Source organism: Ahaetulla prasina, chromosome 4 (assembly GCF_028640845.1).
Source record: "Ahaetulla prasina isolate Xishuangbanna chromosome 4, ASM2864084v1, whole genome shotgun sequence".
In the NCBI taxonomy this organism is placed as follows: domain Eukaryota; kingdom Metazoa; phylum Chordata; class Lepidosauria; order Squamata; family Colubridae; genus Ahaetulla; species Ahaetulla prasina.
Genome location: NC_080542.1, coordinates 40613711 through 40627159, shown reverse-complemented (window position 1 = coordinate 40627159; position 13449 = coordinate 40613711). Strand labels below are relative to the sequence as shown.

General features: G+C 42.6%; 1 protein-coding gene across 1 annotated transcript in view; it reads left to right on the top strand.

The window, feature by feature from the left end:
• Positions 1-12898, top strand: part of CAVIN1 (caveolae associated protein 1) — a 38405-nt gene extending 25507 nt beyond the window's left edge. The window contains exon 2 of the mRNA XM_058180014.1: positions 10351-12898. Within this exon, the coding sequence (XP_058035997.1) occupies positions 10351-11040 (690 nt within the window). The 3' untranslated portion in view covers positions 11041-12898. The remainder of the gene's footprint in view (positions 1-10350) is intronic.
• Positions 12899-13449: the final 551 nt, after the last annotated feature.

Here is a 13449-nt window from a genome sequence, read left to right as displayed (position 1 = left end):
GGCAGAGAGGGAACATACTTGCAGTGGGTGGGAACAAAACCTAAGGGGTTGAGCTCATGCTCAATGCATGAGGTCACACCTCAAACAAAGCAATGGTTGTTTTAATCAGGATTCACTGAATTAGCCAAAACTGGATAGGTTTGCACAATAAATTAAACCCAAACCAACCAACATATAATTTTGCTTGGTGCAATAATTATGCCCAAATACTTTCAGAAAGCATGGGCATCCCAGACACTGTCTCTTATGAAGAAGTACAGCTTTTTAGTCTAAAATAGGGCTTGGCAAACTACAGCTCACAGGCCAAATTAGTCTCACTGCCTGCTTTTATATGGTGAACAAGCTAAAACTTGAGTGTGCAGCTGACAGATTGCCATGCCCTGGGCTTCAGCTATGCTTCCCACATGCAGAGGGGCATAAAATGCTTGCAGACTAGCACCATCCAATGGTTGCCATGACCTTTGGCCTGCCAGCTCCGCCTATAGAAGATAGGCAGGGCCTGACCCTTTATAGAAAATGTTTGCTGACCCCGATCAAAAACACTGTTGAGCTTCTAATTACAACTAGCTATCCTAACAGAAATAATAAAAAAAAAACAAGGAATGAGCCATCCTGTAAGGATAAATTTTACACCATCGATGGCCTCTCATTAGAAATTCTGATCTGTCAAGTACTGCAGGGCTCCCCAATCCACGGACCGGCACCAGTCCGCGGCATGCCAGAAACTGGGCTGCACAAACACCATCCACGTGATGCAGGCAGCATGTGAAACCATGCCCCCTGTGGTCCTCAGAAAAGCCTCTCTCTGAGGAACCAGTCCCTGGTGCCTTAAAGGTTGGGCGCAACTGAAATATTGTATAGCTAGAAAGTGTCACATAAGAAAAACCCAATCCACCAAGTTTTCTGGCTTGCTACGCTTAAATAGTCTTCAGCAAGATTGTTTATGTCTCATTTGGAAAGAAAAAACTGGGTTTTGTAGTAAGATATTCTGAATGCTTAGAATTACTTTCAAGAATAGCTGCCTTATCACCAAACATCCTACCTGAGGCTGCTTCCACATTAGGCTTTTAACATGGATATATTGTATATCTCACTTGTTTTGTATTATTACTTCACTTTCCTGAGACTTTTTTCAGCGTCTTACAATCTGTCTGACACCAGTAGTTAACCAAATTGATTTGAGGGGAAAAGGTACTGGTCATTTGTATCCAAGAGGTGTAATTTTTCCATTTGCAACTAATTAATCCGATAGGGAAAACTATCCTCAGGACACTTTCACTGTGATTTTCACACTCTGGTGTTATATCATTTGTTTTTTTCCCCAGACTTTCCATATCTAACTATAGCTGTCTATTGCAGTTCAGTGAAAAAAAATTACACAGCTATAATACTAATTTAAATTTTTAAACACCCATTGATTTCTAATGATTATATTTAGCATTATGTTTTATTTAAATTTTTGTTTACATTTCCAGATCAACAAGTATAATTGTCCATAAAACATTAGTTTTTAAATGTCATCAGGCAGCCATACTGGAATAAATAGAATAATTTGCATATATAGTGAATTGGTTATTAGTACCCAAAGTAAATTTACTGATGTTGATGAAAATTTTACAAGTAGAAAAAGCACAAATTTTCCAATAATATAAAATATCAGATGGAATTCTGCTACTTGTCTGCAGAGAAAAATCTATGACAAATGCTTCTTAGAGGTGCCTACTGCTTCCACTTTCAGGGTTCTGCCATATACTAACCTAAGTCATAAGATGGCTGTTTTGCCTCTGGTTTGACATGCTGTATAAAATCTACCATTGTGATTTATAAACAATAGTTTATGGCTTGGATTTCCAATGTGATGGCCATGTATCTCACTATGCTTATGGATACATTTATTGACAGTTCCAGGCTTCATATCTAGCTATACTTTATTTCATTTTAAAAATATTTTTAAAAATATGTTGTGGGGGTTCAAGTGGAGTGAGTGAGCATTTGAATATTTGGGGTTTTTTATTTGCATTTTATTTACATGTTATTTTTCGACGTAGTCACGCAAATAACCTGGGCGCCTCCTAGTTCTTTCAGACCTGCGCGGTTCAGTCCTGGTGGTGTTTTGAGCTGGTCGGAGGGTCTGTTTTCTCCTCCCAGCTCTTTCTCTAGGCCATCGGGCCCTGGATTATTTGCAGATTCTTTTTCTTGGCCATCCGCCCTGGATTACTTTTGTAATTTTCCTGTCGTTTCCTCGAACCTGATGGCGCCGCTGGACCTCCGGGACCTCAGCTAAGTCTTGCGCCTCCCGGTCATGGTCAGCTGTGGGGTTCAAATAAGGAGGGTCATAATTTGTTTCCTGTGGCTTAGTTTGTTCAGTTATTCGCTCCTTATCTGATCTATGTGGCGCCTCCATACTCGGTTGTCTTGTAATTCACCAAGTATGACTTTGGGCCGGTTGCTTTTATTATTTGCCCTGCGAGCCAACTTGGGCCGCCCCATAGTTGCGGGCCCACACTCGTCGCCTATGCCCAATTCCCTTGTTTTGTCTATCTCCCCCTTGTAACCCTCTGGTGTGTAATGGGGACTCAAACGGTCAAGTGGGCACCGGAGTTTCCGTCCCATCAACAATTCGGCTGGGCTTCTGCCTGTAGCAGTGCTTGGGGTTCTGTGCTGAACGGCCAGAAAGAAGTCTATCTTTGTTTGCCAGTCACCTGGCTTGAGCCTGACACGCCTCCTTAGCGCCCGGACGGAACGCCTGCAAGGCCATTCGACGCAGGGTGGAAAGGCGCAGAGAGGGCATGTCGGATGCCCTCCTCTGCCAAGTATTCTTCAACTGGGCTGCCGTGAATTGCGGCCCGTTGTCGGACACCAGAGTGTCAGGCAACCCGTGGGTTGCGAATAGGTGGCGAGGGCTGCGATTACTGCCTCGGCCGTAGTGGATTTCATGAGTATGATCTCCAACCATTTAGAGAATGCGCCGACAACCACTAGGAAAGTTTGGCCATGGAAAGGGCCAGCAAAATCAATGTGGATTCTTGACCAGGGCCCTTGGGGTTTTTCCCATTCCTGACTGGGGCTGTTGGGGTAGAGGTCTGGACTCTTGGCAAGCCTGGCATTTCCCACCCTCTCAGCAATCTCTGAGTCCATGAGTGGCCACCACACATAGCTTCTCGCTAGCCCCTTCATCCGGACGATCCCTGGGTGGCCTCGTGGAGGAGGTCCAGTACCTTTCCCTTAATTTATCGGGATTACCACACGATCACCCCATAACAGGCACCCCTTGAGCCGAGAGCTCATCCGCTTTTAACAAATTCCTTAAAACGCTCGCTCGCGCGGGCCACCCTCTTGTACCCAACCGAGTACAGTCCTTAACATAATGTCCCGGTATGATGCCCGAGCCACTTCCTTAGATGTGACTGGGCCAGAGTCCAAAGAGTCAATAAGCAGGATGGGCGCCCCGGCGTGGGGTCTTCGATGGCCCCTGGTAGTGGGCATCTGCTTAACGCGCCTGCATGCCCCACTTCTTTTCCTGGTCGATGCTGCAGCTTGTACGAATAAGCGGCCAAGAAAATTGTCCATCGGGTCAAGCGTGGCGAAAGTGCCACAGGCGCTGGGCGGTCGCCAGCCAGTATCCCTAGTAGCGGTCTGTGGTCAGTCACGATTTCAAAATCCGCCCAAAAACATATTCGTGGAATTTTTCACCCTGACACAATGGCTAGTGCTTCTTTATCTAATTGGCTGTAGTTCCTCTCTGGGAGGACATCGTTCTAGAGTAAAAGCTATAGGGGCTTCTGTGCCGTTTGAAGTCTATGGCTGAGTACAGCCCCACCCCATAAGGGAGGCATCGCAAACCAGCACTAGGGCAATGAGTTATGATATTGGATGAGCAGGCTGTCACTTGAGAGCAGGTTTTTACTGCTTCAAAGCCCTATTTTCCGACTTTCCCCAAGACCAAACAGTATTTTTCCTAAAAGCCTATGCAGCGGTTCAGCAACGGTCGCTTTGTTTTTAAAAGACCGCGTAAAATTCACTAGCCCCAGGAATGCCTGTAGCTCTGCTTTGTTTTTGGGCGCTGGAGCCTTCTAATTGCCTTGACCTCGCCCCAAAGAGTGCAGCAAGTGTTGCACCACGGAACCGGGTAAGCGCTTTTCTGTAAGGCTTTGTTAGCGTCGCCTTGTAGTCAGCGCAAATTCTAATTGACCCGTCTGGTTTTATTGGGGTGACGATTGGCGTCTCCCACTTTGCGTGATCGACTGGCACCAAAATCCCCTGATTTATGAGCTTATCTAGCTCCTTGTCAATTTTTGGTTTTAGGGCAAAAGGGACTCTCCTCGCCTTAAGCCTAATGGGAGCTACCTGGGGGTCTAAGTTGAAGGAAATAGGGGTCCTTTGTACTTGCCCAGGCAGTCCTTGAAGACATCTTCGAACTCGTTAAAGAGAATGTCTTTCAGGTTACAGTCACTTCTGTAGATGCCAGTCACTCCCATGCCCAGGGCACGAAACCAGTCTAGTCCCAACAGACTGGGCAGGGTCCCTTCGACGATCGTGATGGGCAGGGTCTTCTTGTGTGGTCCGTACTCGACTCGGACGGAGGTGGTCCCTCGAACAGGGATGCGATTCCCTTGGTAGTCGTGGACTCGTAGCCGTTGTGCTTGCAGGTGGCGCTTCGCGACTGACGGCAGTGACTTCGCCAAAGTGTCCCAGGACATGATGGTGATCGCTGATCCCGTGTCTACTTCGAGCCGGCACCGTACTCCCTCTATTTTTGGTTTGGTGAAGATCTTCTTCTCCACTCGGGTCGAGGCGCGGCCTATGACCACAGTCGTTTGGTTTGAATCCGCGCCTTTTTTGTTTGAGCCAATCGCGGGTCGCCTTGCCGATTCCGCGCTCTGATTGGCCGATTTGAATTTTCGGCGGAAGGTTGGGCGCTCGACAAACTTGAGCAAGGTGCCCTTCCTTCCCGCACCGCCGACATGTCGCGTCCTTAAACTTGCAGCGTTGGCGCTGGTGTTGACCACCGCAGCTTCCGCATTCGTCTCGGTCCCTTTGTCGCGTTTCTCGGTTCGGCAGACCCTTCCTCATCTTCACCGTCGGATTCGGTCTGAACCTCCTCCTGGTGCACTGGAGTTGGCTTCGCCGCCTTTGGTGGGACAGGCTTTGCAGTGTCTCCGCCGCTTGGTGGACATTTCATGTGCTCTGGCTTCGTCCAGAGCGTTGGCCAGCGTTAGGTTGCTCTTTGCTAGCAGCCGCCGCAAACGGATGTCTCTGACCCCTCGGATGAGTTGCTCGAGGAGCACCTCGTCTAGGTCGCGGTATCCGCAGTCCTTGGGCGCTTTCTTAGGGCGGCCATGTAGTCACCGATGGATTCGCCTCCATCTGCCTTCGCTCTCCGAATTCAAACCGCCGCACGTATTTGGACGGCGTTGGTGCGAAGTGGTTTTTTAGTAAAGTCTGTAGAGTTGGCCACGACACCGATTGTAACGGCGTTGGCTCTGCCAGGGCTTCCGCGATATCAATGACCTCAGGACCACAGTGGCTTAAGAAATAAGCCCTTTTGCGGTTATCTGGAACTCCTTGCAGTTCGTTGGCTTCTAGAAAGCTTTCGAAACGGGTCATATACGTTTCCCATTTCTCTTTAGCCGGGTCAAACGGTGCGGGCGGAGTGTAACTGGCCATCTCCGCTTTTCTGCCCTGTGTTTGCTGGGTTCGGGTCTATCGTGCTTCAGCTCGGTTCTGGTTCTCCTTAACCTCGAGATCCCACCTTCGTCGCCAGTGTTAAGTTCTGGAAGTAACGAGGCTGGAGACCAGGGTAGTGACAACAGCTCTTTAATATAGGGTGAACCCAGCAACAGGCTGGGGGAAAAACCTCTCCTTTTATACAGTTCTACTGGCGGCTTCGTCCAATCAGCAACGTGCTGATTTCCCGCCCAAATATTTAAAGGTACATACAAGAATACATAACAACATTAGTTTTTAAATGTCATCAGGCAGCCATACTGGAATAAATAGAATAATTTGCATATATAGTGAATTGGTTATTAGTACCCAAAGTAAATTTACTGATGTTGATGAAAATTTTACAAGTAGAAAAAGCACAAATTTTCCAGTAATATTAAATATCAGATGGAATTCTGCTACTTGTCTGCAGAGAAAGATCTATGACAAATGCTTCTTAGAGGTGCCTACTGCTTCCACTTTCAGGGTTCTGCCATATACTAACCTAAGTCATAAGATGGCTGTTTTGCCTCTGGTTTGACATGCTGTATAAAATCTACCATTGTGATTTATAAACAATAGTTTATGGCTTGGATTTCCAATGTGATGGCCATGTATCTCACTATGCTTATGGATACATTTATTGACAGTTCCAGGCTTCATATCTAGCTATACTTTATTTCATTTTAAAAATATTTTTAAAAATATGTTGTGGGGGTTCAAGTGGAGTGAGTGAGCATTTGAATATTTGGGTTTTTTTTATTTGCATTTATATCCCGCCCTTCTCTGAAGACTCAGGGCGGCTTACACTATGTCAAGCAATAGTCTTCATCCATTTGTATATTATATACAAAGTCAACTTATTGCCCCCAACAATCTGGGTCCTCATTTTACCTACCTTATAAAGGATGGAAGGCTGAGTCAACCTTGGGCCTGGTGGGACTTGAACCTGCAGTAATTGCAAGCATCTGCTGTTAATAACAGACTGCATTAGTCTGTTGAGCCACCAGAGGCCCTTGTTGACTTGTGGTGGCTACCTGGACAAGCCCCTTCAGTTTTCTTGGCAAGTTTTTTGGGAAGTAGTTTGCTATTATCTGCATTCTGGCCTAAACTCACCGAGCTAAAACTCATAGTCTCACAGTCTCTAGCCCAATGTCTTAACCACTACAACCAAACTAATTACTACACCAATCATTTCATAATATTATACTGGAAGTTGAAAACATGTTTATCCCCAGTTTTATGTATTTTGTGACTCCAGTTATTTATCCAACAGGTCAATGTTATATTAACTTAGCATAACATATGAGCACTGCCTTCTCCATCACTTTCATCATTGTTTTAACAATAGTTTCTGCATCCTAGTTCCAAACCAATGCCAGGCCACACAATATGCTTTCAGGCAGTCTGCAATTCTATGACAGAAATCAAAACAATCATAACGTTTCAGGGCCATGTGTTAAATCCCATGTCTTTTTTAATCTTACCCACTATTTTGATGTGTTTAAATAATTCTTGTATTCTTCTATAGCCAAAAGAATCCCCATACAAGTATCAAATGTATATATATTTTTTTAAAAGGGAGAAAAAAAAGCAAACATAGGTTATATAAGTTATAGCTTAAATCTGTATTCTTACAATTATATGCCGGCATAAGAACAATTTCAGCAGCCCAATGGAATATGTGCCTTCAAAAGAGACAATGAGCTAGTATCTTGCAGAGATAACCAAATCACATAGATTTTCTTTTCTCCTGCTGTCCTGCTACTTCCTGCAGCTGTTGCTAGTTAGATAATAATTGAATCTATTAAAATTTTAGCTAATCCAGTGTTTCCAAAAGGAACTGTCAGAACAGTTCTGACATCTAGTAGGTTAATTATTTCACTTTCCCAAATCAAATGGTTTCTGATCTTAAAATAGCTTTTTAAATGAATTTCAAACACAGAATCCATGATGAAATTACTGACAAAAGACTAGACAAAATTGAGTTCTGATTATATCTTTTATACCAGGGGTGAAATCCAGCAGGTTCTGACAGATTCTGGAGAACCGGTAGCAGAAATTTTGAGCAGTTCAGTGAACAGGTAGCAGAAATTTTGAGTAGTTCAGAGAATCAGGAAATACCACCTCTGGCTGGAACCAGAGTGGGGTGGGAATGGAGATTTTGCAATATCCTTTCCCTGCCACGCCCACCAAGCCACACCACGCCCACCAAGCTACACCCACAGAACCGGTAATAAAAAAAATTGGATTTCACCACTGCTTTATACCATTTTACACAGGGGTGAAATGTAAAATTTGTTACTACTGGTTTTGTGGGCATGGCTTGGTGGGGGATAATGTGACTGGGTAGGCATGGCCAACTTTTTTTTTTCTTTTAAAAGCATTTTTTCTACAACCTCTTTGATTGAAGAGGTTGTAAAAAATGCTTTGAAAGGGTTCTGACGATCCCAGCTGTGTTGCCTGATCGCCAGAACCCTTTAAAAGCTTTTTTTTTACAGCCTCTTCGGCCGAAGAGCTTGCAGAAAAAATGCTTTGAAAGGGTTCTGACGATCCCAGCTGAGCCGCGCGATCATCAGAGGCTTTTTTTTTTTAACTTTTAAAAGCATTTTTTCGGCTGAAGAAAAAATGCTTTTAAAAGTAAAAAAAACCTCCGATGATCGCCGGGCTCAGCTGGGCATGCGGAGGGAAGGGGGGGCAGGGATTTTTGCTATCAGTTCTCCAAATCATCCGCTGCCATCACTACCAGATTGGGCAATTCGGTCCAAACCGGGAGCATTTCACTCCTGATTTTACACCGTTAACTGACTTAACAGTATAAGGGTATTTAATCAATAATATATGTATCCATATTCTATGTATGTATTTATTTCTTACCTATCCTGACAGTTGTTTTCTCTGTATACAAAGTACACACATATACATGCATCTGCCAACTCAAGATGACATTCCATGCATTTAATGAAATGGTATCTAATCTATGAAAAAGTATATACTGTATCAATCTATCTCTATATCTATCTATCTATCTATCTATCTATCTATCTATCTATCTATCTATCTATCTATCTATCTATCTATCTATCTATCTATCTATCTCATCATTATATTGCAGAAACAAAGTACTGAAAAATTTGTCACATCTGATTGCTACCATTGTTTCAGGTCTATTAAATATGCTGCTATCTTTAACTGCTTACTTTTCTTTACATTACTTAAGGTTTTCAAATCAAATTATGTGCATTGGTCAGGGTAGAGAGGAGGATCCTTTGACAATCAGTACTTGAGCATGGTGGTACAAAAAAAGAGTTTTAAAGCAACATATTCCACCAAGTAAAATTTTCTAAAATGATGGCATGTATGAGAGTGCCTGTGAATATTTTTGATGATCTATCTAAGATGCTTTTGAAAGTTAATTACATACTGAAGTAATTCTTACATCATGTTTCCTAAAGTTAGCAATCATGTGTAATTTAATTGAATTGAGCTGCCCAACATGACATACCAATAATAACACAGAATACCAACCATGAATTGCTACATGTTAACATTAGATTTTTCTCCTGCCTTTATAACTTTATAAGTAACTTAAGGCGAGTTACTTATTCAAACTATCTGCTGTTATTGTATACCTGGGTCACCCAATAGCAAAGAACAATTGTAGTACAGATATCTGTTCTAAAGAAAGTTTACAAAAAGTGGTCCACAAAATAATACTATGACAAAGCTGGGAATAGTTCCATTTCTGCTACTGACACTAGCTTTCATTCAAGATTTGCTAAGTGATGCTTTGTGCAGATCATCATATTCTGTGTAGCATTCAAAAGCAGAAATAAGGGAGAATAAGACGATAACATTTTTGCCCTGATCATATCCAAATAAATTTAATGCAGTCATTAGCCAGCAGAAAGAAAGAAGAAAATAATTTGTTTTCAAATATACAGAATATCCAACAATAAATAAGGAGCAACAAATAGAAAAATATATTAAAAAGCTTCACTCTTATCGTCAAAACTAATCCAAAATTTAAAATTATAGGGCCCCAGACAAATCTGAGGTAAATACAGTAGAGTAGTGGACATTTAAAAAATGACCAGTGGGTAATGCTGAGGCAAAGCCATTTTCAGACAAGTTCAGTGGCTCTTGATTATTCTTTGTCTAGTTTTATATGTTACTACAAAAAAATTTGGCAATCTTATATGTTATTTCAGGAGTAATTTATTGCTACCTCTTGGTCTTTTGGCCATAAAAAATGGAAAATGAAATATATAGTAAGTATTGTAAAGATTCCCCAGAATATTTATAAATCATGATCCAGACTTATATGATGCTTAGAGATGGAATTTTACTTCAAAGTGTAGAGTACCAAAATAACAGAAATGCTTAAACAAACAGTCAGGTTTCCAGGTAAGGTTCTAGTCTGGTCTACAAATGGATTGATTTTTAAGCTGATTGGGATTGATGATTGTTATCAGTGTTCAACGCACTAAATTATCAGGATTAGTAAATCCATTTTAGCTAAAACAAAAAAGAATTATCATGGGTCTGCTTTCTTACCATAGCTGAGGGCAAAATTTAACTGCCTGTTAATTTCTACAAGATCAAAAAATTATGCACACAGTAGTTTTTGTTTATGTTTTGCAGGATGAGGTGAAACTGCCAACCAAGCTGAGCATAAGTAAATCTGTGAAAGAAATGGAAAAAGAGGAGGAAGGGGAAGAGATCCCAGCTGGTGAGGAGCATGCTGGAGAGGATCATATTGAGCTCTCCTCAGATGAAGAGGTTGAAGTTGAAGAGATTATTGAGGAATCACGAGCAGAACGTATTAAGAGAAGCAGCATGAGGAAGGTTGATGACTTCAAGAAGGCATTCTCTAAGGAGAAAATGGAGAAGACCAAGTTGAAAACTAGAGAGAACCTAGAGAAGACCAAGCTGAAGACCAAAGAGAACCTGGAGAAAACCAAGCAAAATCTGGAGAAGACCCGACATAACCTGGAGAAGAGAATGAACAAACTAGGCACTAAGATAGTCACCACTGAACGCAGGGAGAAGATGAAGACTTCCCGAGATAAGCTGAAGAAGTCCTTCACCCCTGATCATGTAGTCTATGCACGTTCCAAGACAGCTGTCTATAAAGTGCCACCTTTCACCTTTCATGTCAAGAAGATCCGTGAGGGAGAGGTAGAAGTGAAGGCCACAGAGATGGTGGAAGTTGGTGGAGATGAGACAGAGAACACAGATCTGCTGAGAAGTGAAAGCCCTGAGATGAGCACACTTCTGCAGATCACTGAGGAGTCAGATGCAGTGCTTCAAGAGAAGAGTGATAGTGAGTGAGGCAGGTGGCAGTATGAAAGCATCAAATGCTGAATATGTAATCTTCCACATTTTCCACATTTCCTCTTTTTGGCCTCACATGGGCATGCGCATGCACACATACACATGCATACATATACATACACAATATATACAGAATTTTTACAGCTCGCCTCCCCCTTCTTCAACATGTAGCTTCAAGGTGCATTTTTGTATATTTCTGATTCATCATATAAAACATGGAACATACTTATAATCCAGCAAAATACCATTCCTGCTACTAAAAGCTTGCTTTGCCAGCCTGCCATGGCAATACCCTAACTTCCCAAAGGTGCTACCCAAGAAATAATCTATTTCCATGCCCAAGAAGCATGCTGCCTCTTAGCTATCCTCTTTGGTGTCAAGAATGCTTCCTGGAGACCTAAACGCAAACTTGTCAGACAGAAGACAAAGCGCAGGCATGGAAGCAAAGAAGGAATTGGCTCAGTATATTGTAGAACTAGGGTATAATGAAGGGAACATGGAAATTACTGCTTGAAATCAAAGATATTGTGATGCCATGTCATGCCTGATTCAGGCATACAGTCTGTGCATACTTCAATTTCCAAGAGATTATCTGGAAAAAGTTGCACTTAGTGGGCCTTATTTCACCAGTAAAAATCAAGCGATTGCCAATAAATACATCAACAGGAAGTAATATAAATAGGGTGTCCATTTGCACTATTAGCTACACAGATCTGTGAAGCTACTTTGCAACATGGTTGAAATAGGGATACTGATCTGGGGATGAGGATTGGATGCAAGGAACATTGGACAAGTAGGGAGAGTCAAGGGAAAAAGAATGGCTCAAGGACAGAGAGTGGATGTGGCTTTATGACAGCCTTAGCTACGAGCAATAGAGGGTTACCAACATCAACAAAACAGGAGGCAACTATTATCTATTCCGTTAGCAATCTTTACTTCCATTCCTGGACTGGATCCAGAGAGCACTGCAGGATTGTTTTCTGCCTATGCCAGGGCTCCAGCAGTAGGGCAGCTTTAACTAGTTGTGTAATAGTTGAGTACATGCAGTTTTTACTAAACTCGCAACATAGAAAGGGTGTCAAAGTGCAAGAGTTCACTAATACACGGATAATTTGTTACAGGGAAAGGGATTCTCTCATACTCTCCCTGAACAATACCCCACTCAAAATCACACACATACTGACTTCCATACAGCTACCTCTTTGGCTTGCAGGGGACAGTTTTCAAGCGAGCCTGAAGCCTCGCTTTCTAGTCATAAGACAATGGCCTCCTTCCTCATTTTCTGACACATGTAACTATCCTTCCATTGCATGATTTTGTGATTTACCCCAGCCCCTGCCTTCCTGCCTTCCTCACATTCTACTTGGATTTTCCCCCAGTGTCTCTCTATGGTCAAGGAGAAAATATTTGCAGCTATGAATCCATCATATGTCTTGCAATTCTGCATCCAACGTATCAACCACAAATACCACATCTGTTCCAGAACTGCCTATTCTAACATCCCCAGAAATGGCTTGGCTATCCAGACCTTAGCAAGAAGAAAGTGTATGTGTGTAAGGGGTGTTTTTATTGGACTGAGAAATGCGCAAGCGAGTAAGGGTTGTTCCCTTTGCACTGCACTTTCCTTCAAGCCTTTCAGTTCTTGTCATGGATCTAGAAGAAGAGAGAGCCCAGGATGTAAGATATGCTTGGCCTTCAAAACCATCAAAGATGGGATGGGGATCTTGCCTCATTCTGGGGAAAATAAATATGTGGGGAAGAGGGTGCTGTGCCAAGCAGCCGCGTTGCTCTTTTTTTCTAAGACTGCATCCTGGTGAGCAGCATGAATAATAAATTTTCTTTTCTACATGGACAAGTGTAAAGTGTTTGGGGGAACAACATTACACAGATTAGTGAACTAGAAGCAGGAACATTTCCACAGTCAAACGACATTTTTTAAAAGTACATCAACACCTCCCTTCTGTTTTTGAGGAAAGGCTCCTGAGAGCAAGAAATAAATTCAAATAAGGAATGAGACATAGGTCCCATTGGGAAAGGGTGGGGAGGGGAAGGAGAGAGCAACTGACTCAGTAGAAGCAGAAGGATTGGCTAAATGACTTCAACCTCTAGAGCAGCCCTTCCCAACCTGGCATCCTTGAAAGGAACAAAAATTTCCAGCTTGTCTGGCTAAAAGATATTAGTTGGGAATGGTGGGAGCAGCAGTGCCAATACAACTGAAATGCTGTGGTTTGGAGAAGACTGCTAATGGCTTTGCTTGTCCACCATATTTTTACAATTTAATAGATCTTACCAGTAAAAACAAAGACTTTCCCCGGGATTTTTCTCCAAAAAAAAAATTCAGCATGTTTTTTTAAAAAAGAAAGTGATTGTGTTTTCCCATGGCTAATAAGGCAGGTAATGTCAGTA